At 40.1% G+C, this 21,567-nt stretch overlaps 1 protein-coding gene across 1 annotated transcript in view; it reads right to left on the minus strand.

Annotated features, from left to right (window-relative positions):
• LOC136964282 (pappalysin-1-like) overlaps positions 1–21,567 on the minus strand; it is a 316,793-nt gene that overhangs the window by 33,115 nt on the left and 262,111 nt on the right. The window contains exon 20 of the mRNA XM_067258338.1: positions 1,825–1,896. Coding sequence (XP_067114439.1) covers positions 1,825–1,896 — 72 coding nt within the window. The remainder of the gene's footprint in view (positions 1–1,824; positions 1,897–21,567) is intronic.

The raw sequence follows: 21,567 nt of genomic DNA on the forward strand, positions 1-21,567 counted from the left end.
CAGCTGGTTTGTGATGTAATGTTTTGGTGTCTCTTCTGCTTGAGTGTGTGCCAGCAAGTCTACTGTTTAGAAACAACTGAACGAAATTATAATATTCTGTGTATTCTTTATGTTACTTTGCTATTCCTGTTAGGTCCTTTGAGAATTTAAAAACCAATCGGAGATGATCGATGTGTTTCTTTGCTAATCTACCGTTGCTCTTTGGAACGCCATTTTGTCGCATACATGTGCGTTGTTAATGATGAGATGGCGTAACGTGAATTCATGTATGTTTATTCAGCTATGAGGTTACCTTAATAGCTAATGTTTTGAGGCCTAGAGCCATCATAAAGGATGTTTGTAACGCCTTTTGCCGTCCTATCGTGATATAGAATTGAATTTGAGTTACATTGATTTCGAATGTGTTAGTGATAAAGCTATGTATAGCTACTAATTAGACATTTTGCATTTGTGTATGCAGATTGTTTTTTTGTTGTTGTGCATATTCTGCCACTGTTGAGAGAGAGAGATTCTACGGCGAGCCAGTGACCTAGTGACTCAGCGATTCTGGAGTGTCACTGTAACCAGTGGCCATCAACTCGCCAAGCTGGTGGACTGCACGTTTTGGATACATCATACAGATAAGATTTATGAGATCTCCAACATCATCACACACTGCCCGGGTAGTGATTTGAAACAAGGCCTTCCATTCAACAAACCACACAGGAACTGAATTGAAACTCAATTGAGTTGAACATTGAACTAATTGACTGGACTGATCTTTTTTTGTTTTAACTGACTGACTATTTTGTGGGAATTTGTTATTGTTGTTTTGTATGTGTGATTTCACAATCCTTGTGGAATGCTAAAATAAATGTTTTGATATTGCATGTGCTATTCAAACAGTGGTCGTAGCCAATTCACTTCAAGAGCCGAAACCTAATTATGATTTCTAATGCTAAAGTATCATTAATATAGTTCATTGTGATATTCTCATTGATGCCTTAAGTTACGTTAGTTACACATGGTTTTTATTTTTTTATGTTTAAATTGATCAGATATAGTTTTTGTTGGGGTAAACACATGGTTGGCCGTTTGTTACCAGCATAGTGAAGTTAGGTCTTAAGTGAAAGGCTACAGCCTACAACTAACGTTGTCAAGTCTTGATAACATGTTTGTTTATCCAAATATCTCAAATAGTATGGTGTATTTTATCATCTTGCAGCCAAAATCAGCTGCCGAAAAGAGAGCTGCAGTGCGGGAGCTAATCGCGGGAGCTTCGCGGCCTGTGTGGCCATTCCAATTTGATAACATGGGCGCTGAAAGGAAAAAGGCTGCGCTTCACATACCAGTGTGTAACGTGGATGGTGGAACTGATAGTGGCCACGCTAGTCAATGGTGCAGTTTACAGCAGATGCGGGTCTATGCTCTGCTTCACGAGAGATAGGTAGCTTTTCTATTTTTGACTACAGCTACAAATCTTTTATCTATGTCGTTCATAACCAGAGTTTTAAGTGTAACCTATTAACTTTGTCAGTATATCTACAGGATAAAAGAAAGTTAAAATCTATATGCCAGGTAATGTGCCAGTTGATGTGAAGTTGCATTTGAAGTTATGAAGATCAAATTTACTAAATGAGTGGACTTGGCATTAAAATTGGCATACCCCATATCAACAATATTCCCACACTGGTAAATGGTCTTCTAGGTGAAGTTTTAAATAACATATTAAGGGTAAACTGGTAAAGTCTTCAGCTCACTTCCTAACAAGCAACTGAAAGCCTTAAATCACTATCTTTGATTAATATTATTTCCATACCTCATTTCATCGCTCTCTGCCCTTACCTCACATCCTTTAATGCAGTGAAGTTCTGCTGGGTGTGGATACCACTTCAGTCCCATGGTACATACTATGGTCTGCAGGGAGAGAGAAAAGGAACACTTGAACACAATTAAAATATTGACATATAGAATAGAATATCTTTGTCATTGTACACTGTACAACAAAATTGGAGGCAATCCTCCTCAGGTGCACTGAATAAATACAATATAAAAATATAGCTGCAAGCAGCAATGAGGTGGCCAAGCAGTCAAATGACCCAGAAAACATTTTAGACATCCTCAGAACAGGGTTCCAAGTGCATGCAGCAAGTTTGGTGTGAATCCATCAAAGATTTGCTGAGATACTACCCAACTTCCTGTTTGCAGGCTTAACTGCACATTTGGATTGGCTATACGGGGCAAACGGTTTCAGGGCTCGACAATAACGATGGCCCGATGGCCCGGGGCCAGTAAAAAGTAACGTCGGGACAGTTAAACTAGCAACTCACTGGCCCGATCGGGCCACTACAAATTATTGATTGAAAAAAAAATTTGCATTGTAAAAGTTAACATCCTTCATTTGTTTTGCTAAATGCATAAATAAGTTCAGCTTGTGGGGCGCACAGTTGGCAAATCAAGAGTTGAGTAGTGAGTGACGAGTGGTTGTCAAATTGTAATTCTCTAATCTCGATACATTTTTAACAACTGGCGCGAGACAATAAAGTGACGATGGCAGCAAAGTAGAGCTACGAGCTCAAACGGAAGCATTTTTATTTATGGAACGAAGATGCACTGTGTCGTCTGTCGTATGTTCCCGTCTAAAGCAGACAAAAGTGGATCTTTTTACACAGGCACCGACAATTTTCGAAAACAATCCCTGACCAGCCATGCTAGCAGACAGCACCTGGTTTGCGTGACAGCTAAGCGGATGGTTGACAATCCATCTTCCAGGCCGTTGACCATGCTGGTCAGGAATTTAAATGTAGATGCCCATCGTGTTATTGCACGACTTATAACAACGGCATATCACGTAATTAAGACGGGCCAGCCGTTCACCTCGTTCCCCCAGGCTATTGAACTGCAGCAGAAGAATGGTGTCGACTTGGGTATTTAGTATCATACTGATGAAATGCTATGGAAGCTTTTATATATTAGCATTGACAGACAGAGTTGTGCAGAGATGGCTGTCAGCGGCGAAGAGAGCACGTCATGTTTGAGGTTAAAAGTCAATTGTTTTGCTGACTATTACCTTTTTATTTTTTATCACTAGAAATGTGATTTCATTTTTGTTCTTTTTATATCCAGGATGTGTTTAATAAATGGTTAAACATGTTAACAGAATAACACAACTTAGAAGTCTTTTGTTTTGTTGTAACAATGATAGATTACAACTTTTGGAGGGGGGGCCAGTAAAATTGTCTTGGGGCCAGTAAGTTTCAAACCCACTGGCCCGGTGGGGCCAGTGCCAAAAAATGTTAATGTTGAGCCCTGGGTTTTGAAAATCGAAAACCTATGTGCTAGCTTTTGTGAGGCTTGGTCTGAAGATTATCTGTGACAAATTTGGTGAAGATTCGACACACTTTGTAAGTGGAGTAGAGAAAAAGTTGTTTTTCCAGTCATTCAAAATGGCGGCCGCATCAATTCGGCTGTTATCACAAGTTATCATGTGTCACGGGATGTCCCAAGACATCATGAGACAAAGGAATCACTTAATAAAGGCAAACAAATCAACAGTTATTGGCCAAAACACATTTTTGCTTCCTGCGGCCACTCCCAGTGGTCACATAACACCAAATTGTTTGGACATCCTCAAAAGAGGGTTTTGAGTCGAGATACCAAGTTTGGTGTTGATTTCTCAAAGAGTTGCTGAGATATGAGCCAACTTCCTGTTTGGTTGCTTTGTTGCCAATTTTGATTGGCTGTACCGGAAAAACACTTTGGAAAAATCAACAATCTTTCGATAACTTGAGTGAGGGCTGCTCTGACGATGTGTTTAAACAGCTGTAATTCAGTCCTATTTTGACATGTCAAGGTGATTGTAGTATGAAGATAATCTGTGCCAAATTGGGTGAATATAGGATACATTTTGTTGGAGGAATGGGGAAAAACCTTTTTTTTACCTAAAATGGCAGCCGCATAAATTCATCTGGTATCACAAGTTAACATGCGTCAGACAGGGTATCGCCCCCTAGCGGTTAGATGACACAACCTTTGGTGGACCTCTTTGGAACAGGGTCCCGAGCACCTGTACCAAGTTTGATGTCAATTCAGCAAATATTTCCTGAGATATGATCTCACTTCCTGTTTTGGCGGCTTCATCGCCGACTTTGATGAGCTTTACCGGAAAAACTGTTTTGAAAATCTAAAACCATGTGAAAACGTTTGTGAGGCTTGATCTGAAGATAATTGGTGCCAAATTTTTGCTTATTGCAGCGCCACCTAGAGGTGAAATGGCATGAACTATTGGACCTCTTTAGAACATCGTCCCTAGTCCTTATATCAAATTTGGTGTCAATGCAGTAAAGAGGTGCTAGATATGACCTCACTTATTTTATGGTGGCTTGGTTGACGACTTTAATTGGCTGTTCCAGTCAAAAGGTTTAGAAAATTAAAAAAAACATGTAATGTCTTTTCTGAGGCTTGGTCTGAAGATGATCTGTGCCAAATTTGGTGAAGATTGGACAAACTTTATAGGAAAGTTAGCGAAAAAACGTTATAGTCATTCAATCAAAATGGCGGCCACATCAATTTGATTGGCTGTAACTAACAAACGATTTCGAAACGGTTTCACAGGTAATGATAATTTCACCCACAAATCGTTTACTTGTAATCTAATGTCATAATAAATCCTACAACGAAAATGTATTTGTGAGGAATGTTTATTTTAACGATTGAAAACAGATGCATCATAGACCGTTGTAGTATTTGCCCGGGAAACAGAGGATAATCAGATAATCAGAATCAGAATGGGATTTATTCGCCATGAAAGTTTGCACAGACAAGGAATTTGCTTTGGCAGGAAGGTGCATACAATAAACATATAGGGACCTAAAGTTTAAATATGTGGACTATCTATACTAAGGGTACACAAACTAGCAGTACTAAGTGGAATTAGAATTAAATAAAATATACAATAAAATAGAATATAAGTTGCCGTAATTTACAATATAAAAATACAAATATTACAAAAAATACAAATGTAAAACATACAATTTTGTAATGCAGTGCAAAAAGCAGTGTGTTTTAAGTAGGAAGTCATTAGAGTCAGTGTGGTCCCTTGGCGTTGTTGAAGAGGCCAACAGCGGAAGGGAAGAAACTGTTTTTGTGGCGTGAGGTATTGGTCCTGATGGACCGCAGCCTTCTGCCGGAGGGGAGTGACTGAAACAGGGAGTGTCCAGGGTGGGAGGAGTCGGCCACAATCTTCCTCGCTCGCCTCAGGGTCCTCGAGGTGTGCAGGTCCTCGAGGGTAGGCAGATTGCAGCCAATCACCTTCTCAGCAGTCTGGATGATACGCTGCAGACTGCTCTTGTCCTTGGCAGTGGCGGCAGCGTACCAGACGGTACGGCAGCGTACCAGACGGTAATGTCATGATGCTCATGCTTCAGTGAAATAGTAGACTACCGTTTCCGAAAGTAGATGTACTTCCTTAATAATATTGGCTTATATTGTACATTACACATCACAATTGTGTGTCATGTCACAAGGTAAAATGAGCAAATAGTTATCACCCAGGCCTCTTTGCTTGTGGCATTTCTGCAGCTGCCTTGCAGTAAAGCAGTTAGCCTAGCTATCTCCCAGAAGTTAACGAGTTGCTAATGTTCTGCTAGAGATAGTCACGCAAGTTTTCATGACATTAGTGACGTCAGTGACTGTGGCTAGCAAGTTAACCACCGTTAGCTTCAGTTTTCGCCACAAAAACGTAATTTTTACTTAACCCTCATGTTATCTTCGGGTCATTCTGACCCATTAGTCATTGTGACCCACCATCGTATTGCGACAACTTTACCGCATACAAAAACAAAGTGAAGCATTTTCTTTTAACCGTTGGGCTGTCTCAGACCCCCCACATTGCGAAGGTTTAAAGAAAATTATTAGGGTTCCTCCGGTAGGAGGGAACCTATTGTTTTTGTTAGTATTCCTATTCTTATTATATTTCTCCGTTAAATGGTTCAATAGCTCAAAAAGTCCTTGACCCGATTTTTTCAAATTTGGCCCAATGATACAACAGTCACTGCTCCCAGACCGCTAATGGCCCATGTACGCCCATAGGTGGCGCTATAAGCCACGCCCAAAGTCTACGTGATTTCCCCAGCGCCCCATTATTCCAAAATGCCTGAAAATTGGTATACATACCTTATTTCTCATGGGAAACAAAAAAGGCCTCAAGAACCCATAAGGTCCGCCATGATAGATTTTGCTTTACTGTCCAAATTTGGTACAACCTTCAAAACCCTTCTCCTCATGAACCATAGATCCAATCGACTTGAAAATTGTTCCAGATTTGTAGAACACATGTCTTTCTATAGGGTGAACTTGAATAAGGAATGCAATACAAAATGGCTGAAAGAAGTGTATTTATGTAAATGTCCACATTGCCACAATATCTTTGTGTTACTAAATCAAATATAATTTTGACTGATGGTTTTTCAAACCTTTGTGCCTTCAAGATGACATCATTCTGAAGTACTGATAGACTTTTGACCTCAATCCAATGATTATTCATCTGAATAAAAACCAGTCAAGACAAGTACTGCTTCTTTATTAATAGTATTTATGTATATATAATTGCGCAGCTCCCCCTGTCAATGATCTAGCACCTCCTCAGCACCTGTATTAAAAATTCTCTGGTGCCATCCCTTCCCAGAGTTGATTGTAACTGGTGTTGGAAAACACATGTAGTAGGGCAGAATAGAGGGACTGGGCAAAGGGTGCTGGTGTGGAAAGTCCCCCAAAACAGAATGGGCAGAAAATATTAGATGACATTGTATCGAGGCCCAATTGGAGAAGAAGGAACCATAGGATATTTACAATTGTAGTAGGCCATTAGATCTGTTTTCAAAGTTCAGGGGTGTAATTTGTTGGATATGAAGCCCCCACCCTCCACTCCAGAGACAGTTGGTGACAGAGAAGTGCAGACATTAAGTTAAACATAGTCATGCGTTAAGAGTAGAGTAAAAAATACAGATCCCCCCCCTTTCTGAATAAAGTTCGACTGATCTGATTTGTTGATTTCTGTTGCTATGAAAACCAGTTAAGCCAAGCTAACTAACATTGTTTTTAGCTAGCTTGCATTACCATTCAATAGCTAACAAAACATTAGTAAAAATAGCTTGCTAATCAGGCAGAACTTGTTAATGCAGGAGACTCCGAGATCTTAGCGCGTCACTAGCATCTCGTCATATCACGCAGTCGGCGCACAGCTAGATAATCAGCTGACAGCGCTCTTGAGTGCCCAGCATGCAGTGCGGCATGTCAAAAAACGCAAAGACTTGTGGAAAATAGTTTGGTTACAACGGCCATGCGAGGGATTTCAGTTGTTGTGTTCGTTCAGTTAGATGTTTGTAATGTTATTGTTTGTTAGTTAACCCTTGTGTTATCTTCGGATCATTCTGACCCATCAGTCATTGTGACCCACCGTCGTATTGCGACAACTTTACAGCATACAAAAACAAAGTGAAGCATTTTCTTTTAACCGTTGGGCTGTCTCAGACCCCCCACATTGCAAATGTTAAATGAAATCTATTTTTATTTGTTTTTGTATTGGGTAAAAGTGGGTAAACACAACGATGGTTCGTTATGAACCTTTGGGTCATGTGACCCGAAGGCAGCACAAGGGTTAATATAATCTTGTTGGTCACCCTGAGTGTGCATGCTGTGTAGTTTAATGGGAACAGAGAGTCGGCCATTTAACTATCAGAGGCTATACTTGCAAGGAGCTGGATGTGGACTGTACCTGGGCAGCAACCTAGCCAGTTGCCTGAGTCTACTCTTGAGATCTACTCAAGGAGAAAGACAATATCTGTGGTTTTTAAGCGATCTTTGAGAAAGTTTGAAAACAATGTTGCGGTTGTTATTTATTGATTGTGGGAGGTCGTTTTTGGACTACATCTAAACCTCATGCGGCTGCTGCAGCATTTCTGCTTTGGCATGACCTGTGCTGGGAGAGAGGGAAACAGCATGGATGGGGATAGTGTGCGGGCAGATGTGTCTTTATATAGGGTGAAATGGAATGAGAAATGCAATACAAAATGTCTGAAAGGGGTGTATTTATGTAAGTGTCCACATTGCCTCAATATCTTTGACTGAAGGTTTTTCAAACCTTATTGGCTTCAAGGTGACATCATTCTGATGTACCATGCGCAATTTTATGCAATTTTACCTTGAAATGTCAACCATTTCTCAACCTTTGTCCCAAAGCTGACCAAAGCTCATACTCTTCCCTTTCTACTCATACAATCTCAACAGTTGGTGTGTAGCAGAGAGGATAGAGACTGACTTGTGATCTTATGCTCATGAGTTCCCCCATTCAGCCTATTGTTGTTGGCCAAACATGAAGTAGTTTTGCTCTCTTGTTGTCCAACTCTCCATCTTCAACAGTGTACATGTTTATAATATTTTGCCATTTTGCGGAGGAACCCCCATCGCTGCTTGCAGCTATATTTTTTATTTGTTTTTGTAATGGGTAAAATTGGGTAAACACAACGGTGATTCATTATGAACCTTTGGGTCATGTGACCCGAAGGCAGCACAAGGGTTAAACCGTGCAACGGAACGTAAATAAAAATTACAAGCAACTCAATTGCTACCAAGATGAAACTTTTGACACCTAGGTTGTCTATGTAGTCCAAATATTGACTGATGCTTAGGGGGGCAAAAATAAATAATAATAATAATAATATATATGTAAGAGAACAAAGGTTGTGCCCTTGCCGAAGGCAAAGCACACCCAATAATATATATGTGAGATAACAATGGTTGTGCTTGCCGAAGGCGTGAGCACACCCAATAAATATAGCTGCAAGCAGCAATGGAGGGGCCAAGCAGTCCAGAGCAGGACATGGCCTCCATAGCACTTGTGCAACAATTAAGTCACAACAACCTGTTGCACTCATGCAACACACCAAGTTTGGTTGAAATATCTGTTTGCGTTCAAAAGTACTGAGTGTTCAAAGTATTTTTTCTGGTATAACACCGCAGGCCTCCTCTGCTCCTCGTGGGAACGAAGGAACCTAAGTTTGGTGACAATCGGAAAAATGGTTGCTGAGTTACGCTCTCACGTCTCGTTTGGCGGTTTCGTCGCCGCCTTTGATCGGCTCTACCAATTCTTTTTGGGGGAAAATGGAGAATCCATCTGATACCTTTTGTGAAGCTGGGTCTGAAAGTCATCTGTGCCAAATTTGGTAAACATTGGACAACATTTAGGGCGTGCAAAAGGTTTTTACAGGTTATGACATATCGATGGTCAGGCTTGGAATCTCACAAGACATAAATAGACAAAGAAATTACTTTATTAAGGTAAACATTTCAACAGTTACAGATATACAACGCAGATGAGTAAATACTCTTTTGTTCCCCATGAGCAATAAGGCATGCGTACCAACTTTCAGACATCTTGGCCTGACGGGGTAAAAATGCCACCCTTTTGAAAGTGACAACTTTGAAGTGTGTTCTGTGCTCTGGCCAGGCCATCTGTGCTCTGGTCAGGCCCATCATGCAGAGATCCATTCTTTAAAGGGGTGATTGACTGGGTTTTTGGGGTATTTCACACTGTTCCTTAAGGTCTCCGAATAGGGTATGTAACATTGGTTGGGCTGAAAATGGCCCGGGTGCTGTTCTATGCCCCCTGATACATCCAGTGAAATTTTCCTGGGAAAAAACGCTAGGTTTTCTGATTTTATTGTATGCTCATGAATATACAGATGAGCTGCGCGCTGATTGGTTTACAACGAGTGAAGCTGCAGAGCAGTGTTGCCAGGTCAGCTGTTTTCCTGCGGAATTGGGCTACTTTTGAAGAGTTGCCGCAGGTTGAATTTTTTTGTCTTGAAACTGTTTTTAATGATGGCATACTAAACATTTGGTGTTACTTTGTAGATATTACAATACATTTGGCAATGATAGCAATGCTGTTGGACTTTAAAAGTAGTGTATATGGTTTGGCAGGGGCATATTTTGAGTTCTGATATTGGGCTGGTTTTTGGGCTGGTTTTATTGGCCATTGGGCTGGTTTTGATTGGCCATTGGGCTGGTTTTGTCACACAGACCTGGCAACCCTGCTGCGGAGCAAAGACACAACACGGCCAACAGCACTCACTGAAGCAAGAAGGTGGAGACTTGAAATAAAAACTTACAAATCTATCTATTGTGTCTACACAACACTGTTTTCAACAGATGTTGTCGAAGCAAACAGGATCGCCTTAGGTGAGTAACATTAGCACTACAGCTTAGCAAACAAACTATCGTGATTCAACTCAACTTCAGTTAGCTCTAGCTATCTTGCTGAAAAATAGATCTGGACAAACATGCATCTTGAATTGTAGATTTACATGACAACACGGGTTATCTATTTGAATGAAACACAGACAGGAACATAAAATAACGTTAGCCCCATTGCCAATAAACTACGCTAAATCATCACACATTTTATCTATGCTCTTGCTTTAGCAACCTAAACTAGTTTACTTACAGTCTAGGTGTTTTCGCTATCTATCTGTTCTTGCATTCCTTGCAAATCAGCGTTAATAAAAAGATGAGATAGAGTCTAGCTAACATTGACTAGACGGGCATGGCTGATGTTTGTCTATACCGTAGCGTAGAACTTAAGATCCTTGTGCAGTTCGACCCTCGACACATCTGCGCGAACCATTTCACCAAGGACGGTTTTGAAAACCTGGGACAATGTAAAGCAGGATTTGAAGCTGTTGCTGAAAAGAGGTGCGTTCCGACCTTATGTTCATCACAACCGCAAGCCGTAGTATGATTTTGTCGGTAACAGTTATTAGCAATGCTAACGTATCCTGTATCTAGCACCTGCCTTTATCCAGTTCTTTCAAATAGATAATCTAGACAGGCGTTGGCAATAGGCTAGACTGCTATTCGTTTTCTAGCTATTTTTTCGGAAGCTTCCCTTCTAATGCCGACTACAGCTAGTCTAGCTAGTCATTTTCTAAGTAAGGTATGTTGATTTGTTTAAAAACATATTTAGCATTCTACCTAAGCTAGATACAGGAGACGTTAGCATTGCTAATAGGCTAACTAATGAAAAAATCATACTTACAGCTTGCGTTTGTGATGAGCAAACAGTAGGGAGGACAAACGTTCTGCTCTCAATGTAATCACAACGGAGTTCCAAGCGTCAACAAATGCTAAACTGAACTTATTGCTCATTTAAAATTGTCATAAAAAACACACTTGTGAGATTTAATGTACAATACGATGTACGATGATATTATTAGTACATTTACTTTCGAAAACAGTAGTCAATTTTCACTTGTTGACTGAGACGTTAGCATATATGATATGCTATACGATAGCGGTCTGTGATACATCCGTTTTCAATCGTTAAAATAATAAACATGGCTCACATATCAATGAACGTTTTATGATTTATTATGAGATAATATTACTAGTAAACAATTAATGGGTACAATTATCATTATATACCTGTAGTTTTAAGCCAGTGTAGCTCACTGTTATGCTGTACGCGACGTGGTTTAGAGAAACTTCTAATTCTATTGCTGTTTAGGAAGCCAAACGGCGACAGTAAAATCTCGGCCTTCCCCTTACTGTATGATACAGTTGGAACAGCACCTCTTTTCAGCAACAGCGGCTTAGCAAATCCTTCTTTAAATTGTCCAAGGTTTTCATTCAAAACTCCTCGGTGAAATGGTTTGAGCAAATGTGTAATTGAGGGTTGAACTGCACAGGGATCTTCTCATAGACAAACATCACAGCCCGTCGAGTGTTTGGTTCCTTAGGAAGACTCTGAAAAGTGTCAGCATTCCCTGTACAGCCTGGAACACTGCATTTACCACCGTAGTCCATTTTCAATATGCTAGAAAAATGCTCTTCTTTGTAATTCTGTGGATGTACACAGAGCAGCGCGCAGCAAATTTTGGGGCGTGACAAAGGTACAGACCAGAGCCAAAAAAGGTTACAGCTACATTTTTTAATTGTGAGATTTACATAGGAAAGAGGTGTCAATGGACTTTGAGGTTCACTGTATGTCCATTTTACCCACTGAACTGTCATTATTCAACTGTGACAAGGTAAATTTGGTTCTGCAATCAATGACCCCTTTAAAAGCTTTGACTACAACAATTTCATGAAAGTGAGGATACACTTTACAAAAAACATACCACACACGGCAACACTTTTTATAAAGTTCCCCAGGACTGGTTTGAAAACCATGGATATTGGAACCCTGCCTGAATTGACCTCTCTCTAGAATCTCAGTCAAACACAACTGACAAGAGTCATGCGGGCAACTGGAGCAAGGTAGAGCTAATGTCCATCTATATGTAAAGATAACATCCAAGCTGGCAATTTTGGCAAATCTGACTGCAGTTTTTTTTACACCATATGTAGGCTACTGTGTTATGGAGTCAAAGAACTTGCTAAATGAATTAAATGTCAAATCCCACTAAAAGAGAGTTCCAATCAAATTCGATTTTTTTTTTACCTAGAGGTTTAAAAGACTACCTTTTCCTAAACTGACTCAGAGCACTGAGTTTCAACATCCATTTACACATTTTGTCTATTTTTTACTCTACTCTTAGAGCATGACTGTTTAGTTTAATGTCAGCACCTGTCTGTCATCAATTGTCTCTGGAGTGGGGGGTGGGGGCTTCTTATCCAACAAATTACACCCCTGAATTAAAACATCAATGGCCAACTACAATTGTAAATATCCTTTGGCCTCTTCTCCAATTGGCCCTTGATACAATCTAATCTAAAATCTAATATTTTCTGCACTGTTTTGGGGGACTTTCCACATCAGCACCCATTTCCCAGTTCCTCTATTCTGCACTACTACACTTTGACTTTGAAACTTTCATGTAGGCCCATACATGTAGGCCCACTGTAGCAGTTACAGATATACAACACAGATGAGAGTGAATAAGAGATAATGGTAGTGGGATGGTGTTCCACTGTTCTGCTTCTCTTTTTCACCACTTTTATGAAACATTTCTGGGCACCACTGCTTTTGCCTGTTAGCGTGTGCAATGCTTGGGAAGAAAACTATATGACAACAATAATGTTTAATGTAATGTTTAATGTTACTCTCTACTTTTTTGACTCTACTCTTAAACTATGTTTAAGTTATTGTCTGAAATTCTTTGTCACCAACTGCTTTGGTCATGCTATCTTAAAAGTCTATTCCTTAGTTTAATTGTGCCAAAGAAGATGATAAAATGACCAAGCTGTGTTTGGTTGATTCAACTTCATAGTTCTGAAGAAGAAGATATTCAGTTTCTTTTAACAGTAGAATTAGCTGTGTTCAAACTAGCCACAGAATGGCTACTAGTCTAGAATGGGTCGCTCTGGATAAGAGCGTCTGCTAAATGACTAAATGTAAATGTATTAGGCCAAGGAGTGAAGGTGGGGGCTTGGTGAGCCCACAATGTCCTGAAATCAGACATCCCAAGTCTCCCGGAAGTTCCGGGACAGCCTCCCTGAAATGAGTCTCTGCAGGTTGGGATGTCTGTGAAATGTTGTGTGTGCATCTCGCCAAGCTCACGTGTGTGTCAAGGGACTCTGACCCTGTGCGTGTGAGAATTTGGAGCACGCGAGGTGAGGACTAGAGGGACAGAGGATTTTGGGAAAAAGCCCTTGATATTAGCCATGCATGCCTATTTAAAATATTCACAATAAATCAACTTTTCATCTTACAGTCAACTTGTTCTCAGATTTGTGTACTAAACATTCTCAAGAGTCTTCATGTGAACTTGTGATTGAATCAGAATATCAGTTTTCCACAAGGGCCTTTGCTTCAAGCCAAGGAGTGAGTGGCGACTTGGTCAGCCCACAATTTCCTGAAATGTGTGTGTGTCTCGCCAAGCTTGCGCGTGTCTCAAGGGCCTCTGTCCCCTTGTGTGTGTGTGTGTGAGAATTTGGAGCACGCGCGGTGAGGACTAGAGGGACAGAGGATTTGGGGAAAAAGCCCTTGATATTAGCCAAGCATGCATATTTAAAATATTCACAAATCTACTTTTCATCTTAGTCAACTTTTTCTCAGATTTGTGTACTAAACATTCTCAAGAGTCTTCATATGAACTTGTGATTGAATCAGAGTATCAGTTTTGGACCGGCAAATGTGTAAAGCATTATTTTAGCATTAGCGATAAATTATATTTCTTTTATTTCAATCGTTTTTGAAGATATTAAGTTGCCTTTACACATGGGAACGTGTTGTAGTGTCTTCCATTTACATTTAGCAGACGCTCTTATCCAGAGCGACTTACAGTAAGTACAGGGACATTCCCCCGAGGCAAGTAGGGTGAAGTGCCTTGCCCAAGGACACAACGTCAGTTGGCATGACCTGGAATCGAACTGGCAACCTTCGGATTACTAGTCCGACTCCCTCACCGCTCAGCCACCTGACTCCCTCTTCCACGTGACATACAAAGTTTGGTGTTGATATCTCAAAGATTTGCTGAGATTTGACTCAACTTCCTATTTGGTTGCATTGTTGCCAATTTTGATTGGCTATACCGGACAAACGGTTTTGAAAGTCAAAAATACCTTTACATTTTGAGTGAGGGTTGCTTTGACGATGATGTGTGTTAATTGGCTGTCTCTCCACCTTCAAGAAAAGGCTCAAGACGCACTTGTTCCGGGAGTACAACGGTACTTAGGAACGGTTCGCTTGACCCGATGTTAGTTTCCTCAAGGATCACAATGACTCTTGCTTAGAGACTTGTTGCTCTTGTGGTTAGTGGTAACTGATTTAAATTTTTGGTTCTCGCTGTGATATATTGTTTTATTACTGTTGCTTGCTTTTTCCCACAGGTACACTTGCACTTATAGCTGTTCATGTTGTTTGGTTGTGACTTGATTAACTACATGCTCTTATGGTTCTTCCCTTTGGCACTTACTTTGGTTGTTCACAATGTGTGCTTCATGTTTTGGCTACTCGCGATGTTTTTTGGCTATCTTGTTGTTATGATCAGTGACCTATGCACTTTGTAAAGCTCTCTCTTGGAAGTCGCTTTGGATAAAAGCGTCTGCTAAATGAATAAATGTAAATGTAAATTGAGGGAGTCAGGTGGCTGAGTGGTTAGAGAATTGGGCTAGTAATCAGAAGGTCGCTGGTTCGATTCCCGGCCGTGTCAAATGACGTTTTGTCCTTGGGCAAGGCACTTCACCCTACTTGCCTCTGGGGAATGTCCCTGTACTTACTGTAAGTCGTTCTGGATAAGATGACTAAATGTAAATGTAATTCTTGGGAAGATTGGACAGAAAGGAGGAGTAGCGAAAAAAGGTGTTTTCTTAATCTTTATTGTACAGAAAGATCCAATATGGCTTTTTTGTTCATCATGAGCAATAAGGCATATAGACAAAGTTTCAGAATTCTGGGACAAATGGTAAGCAAATGGCATCACTTTGAAAATAGTCAAATTGGGGGGTGGCCTGTAGCGCCCCCTTCTGTCTAAAGTGACACATGTTTGGTATTGTAGTTACTAATGTGCTGCAGTTTCAACATGCCAAATTTCACAACCTTTTACAGTTCTGGTCTAGGGGCTGCCATGGCAGGGCCCTAGCAGCTTTGCTGCTTGGCCCCGAATAAGAAAAAATGTAAAAAGATTATAAGTTAAAAACACACACATCCATCACATTGCACTATTGCACGGCTCCCTAAAATGTGTCCATTGATGGTTCTTTATGTTTTGATCTTTTACATTTACATTTAGCAGACGCTCTTATCCAGAGCGACTTACAGTAAATACAGGGACATTCCCCCGAGGCAAGCAGGGTGAAGTGCCTTGCCCAAGGACACAACGTCAGTTGGCATGACCGGGAAACGAACTGGCAACCTTAGGATTAGTAGCCCGATTCCCTCACCGCTCAGCCACCTGACTCCCACCTGACTACCCTTCAGTTATGGAATTGATGTCCTGTTTTCTTTATTAGAAACAAGTACAGTTCACAGTACTTAGAAATAACACTAAGCAAACTGAGTCTCTTCCCCGGTGAAGGAGTCAATGTTACATCTCTTAATGTAATCTTTGTGTTAATAGCTGCCAAACTACATCAATATGCTACTATTAGGCTATAGGCTATATTGAGTGCATTTGTCAAAGGCAAACACATCAACTTACATAAACCATTACATAAAGATGGGAGGAGATATACATGTGATGCTTTGTTAAGTCTTTGAAGTCTTCCTGTTGAAATGCGTTCATTATGTCCTCAATTGTATGTGATGTGGTGCTGTGCTGTTCTGTGGTTGGATGTATGTTTGTGCCACGGGGAGGCGCTACCTCTGTAGCGTGTGCGTTGTGGAGGGCGCGTCAGCGTCATTTTTGTTCCAGTTGATATGTTCAATCAGAAGCTGTCTGACCGTGAGACTGATGTGTCTGCAGCTTATACAATAAATATGCCAAGAACGGCTAAAAGGTGATCAACCTATCGTCCACTCTTTTCCTCCGAATACAACGTTAGCTGCAACAACAGTATAACTCAACACTTCCCCCTACCTGCACTTTATATCAACAAATCTACTGTAGCTAACATTGAGATTGCACCTAATCTCTATACTGTTAGGTTATAACAATTCTTTCTCCTGGTGAAATAATCCGGTTATGTCTCTTACTGTTAGGACTAACAATGTGCTTTAACCTTTGGATGTTGTAATATATCACCACATACATTTGCCTGTGTTGATATCACTTACTTATTCTCTATGATAACTGACACTTTAACTAGGCTGCCCAAATCTTAATTCAGTGCACATTTATAGAAAAGGGCAGTTTTTTATAAAGTTCTCAGTTCCTTGAACTTAATGGTAAAGCACACATTGATTTGTAGTGTGTTAGTCTAAATGTCTGATGATACCTGAATACATAAACTCTGACATGATATAACTTTACCTCAATATGAAGGAGCTATTTCATACTATGGTTATGGCTTGGGAGATATAGCTGTGCACCAAAAATAAGTTTACTGTTATGTATGTTATGTGAGAATGTGTCCATGTATGTGTTATTGTGTATCTGACCAATTATGTCTGAATAAAATAAGAGCAGGATGAATCTGTGTGAATATACCCAGCAAATAGTTTGATACTGAGAGAACATTATTCCCTGGACAAGGACTATATGTATATTGCATAGGCAGCGGTGCAAAACCTAAATCTGCCTGATGCCCCACTCCAGCAAATCTGCCACCCACAGCATAGAACTGCCTGACCTCAACAAGACTACACACCCCACTACCTTCACCACCACCACAATGTTATAATAGCACACAAGTTGCCATGTTTTTTTGTGGTGCTGCAAACTAAGGTATTTTTCATTTCAGTGTGGTCAGCAAATCAATGCGAAAAAAAGGAAAAGGGTTTGGGGTGGGGAGCCAGGATGAGTTGAGAGAGAGATGAGGCATCTGAGGACAGCGTGGCGTTCGAGGTAAAAATAACAATAGCATGCTGCATTACTCGGTGTGGTATACAGTACAGTACTACCTGCCCAAGAAAGCCCAGACAAAAGTACCTGAGATCTTTACATCAACAAGAAGCAAATTAGAGGAAATAAATTCTGCCTTTCTTTTTTTCTTTTCTTTGTTAAGATAATGTAATTGACATACTCGCCCGGAACTGTGATAATACCATGTAAAAATAAATCCTTATCTTTATTGTAATGGAGTATGAGGCAGTGTTGTAGTCAAGACTAGGGCTGTCCCCGACTAAGATTTTCTTTGGGTCGACCAAGACTCGACTAAACACTTCTGAAAATTGACTAATCTAAATTTGAAACGTTTTTATATTCTATAAATGTCACAATGTTTTTCATCAAACCATTTTGTGTGATGTTTTACCTCACTGTTTTCAGAGATCATCTGAAAGAAATACATACGTAAGAAGGGAGATTGACAAAGACAAACATAAATGTACAAACATTTTCCCTATCTGACTCAATGTAGCTGCCGGACAGATTCAGCCACTATCACTATTTTCTATTTGGCTACAATAATAAGCCTCGTGTCACCAGTCCTGTTGTTACTGAATGCCGATATCATTAAAAATGCCTGATTGTAAGAGATAATGAATACTAACCAATGTACTACATATTAAAAATATTGTTTGTTTAACATGCAAATCATCAGAGCCCGCTGATCACAAGTGCAGCATGCAAATTTACGTAGCAGACGAGTGGGGAACGGTGCAACAGAGAAAGATTTTGTTGTTGGAGAAGATAATGTCATTTGATTTGGATGTGATATCTTTAACCTACATAATTGTAAACTTCAATTTAGGGAATAAACCTTCAATCTTGCTTCATGTCTTTGATTATACACACATATATACAGAACTAGCTATTTGACTAGTAACAAGAGTCTAACAACTTAGCACATCCAAAGCCAACATAATTGTTGAAAGCGTGCAATCTCTCAAATCAAAAACTAGGCTGTTGTTCAAAATAAAATGCAAATGGTTAGACAGGTAGTAGCACAGCATAAGCAGACATAGCCTAAAACTTTAGTTCCCGAAACATAAAAATCCTATGCCTAGCCTATATGCTACACACTGTAAAATAATGATCCGATGGCCAACTTACGGTTTTCAAGTGGTAGGCTACATCATATTCAACGTCAAACTATGGAATATAAACCGTTGTTGGCAGAGTGTTGCATGTTTTGAGTCACCCGGCACTTTGATAAAATGCTTCCATACCACAGATTTCTTTTCCATTTTGCCTAAAGGATTAATAAAACCAATTGTAGACAAAGTATGGCAGAGTTTAGGCTAACAGCTACAATTATGCTCATGTGCAAAAATCAAAACGCATATTAACGAAAGGGAAAATGGTAACACCGCTTGACAAAAAAAAATCTTAGTCGTCCAAGAGCATATCGACTAAACAATCGACTAGTCGACTGAGTGGGGACAGCCATACTCAAGACCACCTAAACCGAGACCAAGTCATGACCAAGACCAAAGTGTATCGAGACCAAGACAAGACCAAGACTTTGAGGGGTCGAGACCGAGTCAAGACCAAGGCAGGGCGAGACCGGGTCAAGACCGGACCACTCAAAATACACAAGCAGTAGGGTTTGACGAGGTAAAAAGTTAGATTGGATCTGTAACTGTGTATTTGAACAAAAAATGTGCACTCTTAAAGTAGTGCCGTGTGCTTATGGCCAGTCAAAACAGCCTATTTAAAAAATAATCTAAGAGTCGCATTAGTATTCGGTCTCTGCTTTCACATGTCTCTCTCACCCAAGTGAAGGAGCGCGGTACCGCAGCATTTAACTTAACATTATTAAGTTGGGAGAGGTATGCAGCTGACATGAGTTAATGTTGATGTAACATAACTTTATATTCATCATTTGCTACATAGCTTTATGTGGCCTGGCTCATTATCACAAACAAAATCTGTAAAGCAACTGAAACTAACGCCCTGAAACATACAGTATGTTACATACAGTATAGCTAATACTCGCTAAATCTCTTTGTGTAACGGGGGAAGAGATTTTTGAAGAGTTTTGGTACAGAGGCAGATTGCAAACGTTAGGTAGCTAGCTTTGCTAGCCTTACGCCTAGCTGACATTTTATTTATGTTTTCTTTCTAAATGCCGGTAAAAGTTTGATGTAGGCCTAGTCCCAGTAGTCTCAATGAGTGTTACACAAGCAGTGTGTTTTCTTTTGGACGTTATTGTAAACTCTTTGTGGTTCAGGTAACCAAATATAATTATAGATCATTTGGCCAACATCTTCAGACAGCCACTGTTTTACCCATCTTCCTCATTCACTTTTGGGGTGCAAGGAAGGGTGATGGGTCATTTCAAATTATAAATGAGTTAGTTATTGGTTGCATTTGAAGCGTAATGTTTTACATCCAATAACAGTAATGGTATTAACAAATAAATTCAACAATGCACAGGCAATTTAGTGATATTCCCGTAGTTGTGGTCTTGACCGGTCTTGAAATAAAATCCCTCTTTGTCCGAGACCGAGACGAGGCCGAGTAAAAATGCGGTCGATTCCGAGACGAGACCTTCAAGACCGGTCTCGAGTACTACAACACTGGTATGAGGTAATGTCCTTGATACATATTATTAATATAGAAATTAATAATTATTTGTGACTCTGGGGGGGAAATGCTGATAGAGGGGTAAAGTGCTACTGTAAGATCAGAGAGAGAGAAAGAGGTATTGTAAATGGATCAAACATTACAAGAGACCCAAATTCTTACGGGTCTTAGAGGCATCACTATTGATAAAAAAAAAATTAAAAGCATGACACTCAGCAAAATAGGAAACTGAATTCCACATTAAGGTTTTTTAAATGAATGATATATGAATAAAGTTGTGGCCTATACAGAACCTAAAATAACCGGATCTGGACATTAGTAAGAATTAAAAGTTGACCAACTTAACCCTTGTGTTATCTTCGGGTCATTCTGACCCATCAGTCATTGTGACCCACCGTCGTATTGCGACAACTTTACCGCATACAAAAACAAAGTGAAGCATTTTCTTTTAACCGTTGGGCTGTCTCAGACCCCCCACATTGCAAAGGTTAAAAGAAAATTATTTTATTTGTTTTTGTATTGGGTAAAATTGGGTAAACACAACGATGGTTCGTTATGAACCTTTGGGTCATGTGACCCAAAGGCAGCACAAGGGTTAAGACCCTCACAGATGACTGCAGAGTGGAGGTATTGTATATTTGAGCATATCTTCCCCAATACAATACACTATCAGTCACTGGTACTCCTTAGTCACTGCCAAATGAAAAATATTGGAACATCAGATTTGCACTTTTTATGAGGGCATGACATTTGCAAGGATGCTAAATGAAGATTATGGTTCCACTTTTGTTGGCCATTTTTGCTTTGCTCGTCCTGTGAAGCCAAGAAGAGGCACAGGTCATTAGCATCGATTGATACGGGCTGATGGAAGAACCATAAGATGCTGTGGCGAGCTCACAAACACACACACCCGCTACTGAAATCCTCCTTTATTGATTTCACCTCATCCAACCCCTCTATTAGTACATCTAGTCCCCAACCCCTACCCCTCTATATGAACTCGGCCCCTCTCCTCGTGTCCAGCTTCAAATTACCATTGAGTATAGATGGTATCAATTACACATATCAATTACAATTGTATTATTTTAGTACTGACCCCCTCCCCTTCTCCTGACAAAAAAAGGCTGACCCCAAAAAAGGATAGATTGTCCTCTGGGTATCACTATCACAGCTCAATGTAGCCCTTGATTGTAGCTAACAGCACATTTAACAAGACATATTGTCCAAGAAAGATAGATCAAGCTTAACTAGAGAGGGTACAATTTCTGGGGAAATTGTAGGGTGTGCTTGCTTGCGTCGGTTGCACAGGGGTCCGTTTTTGAATGACATTTTTACAACTGATTTCTGTATATTTTATATGAAAATGCATACTTATTATTTATAAAGATTAAATAGATTTAAAGGCTTTTTTTTTGCTGCTCATTTACAACTGAAAATACGAGTGAAGTGTAGAATGAAATAGATGTCTTCTCATTTCCCCTGCAAGAGGCAGCCTCATCGTTGAATCAAAACAAATAAA

Source organism: Osmerus mordax, chromosome 20 (genome assembly GCF_038355195.1).
Source record: "Osmerus mordax isolate fOsmMor3 chromosome 20, fOsmMor3.pri, whole genome shotgun sequence".
NCBI classification, from domain to species: domain Eukaryota; kingdom Metazoa; phylum Chordata; class Actinopteri; order Osmeriformes; family Osmeridae; genus Osmerus; species Osmerus mordax.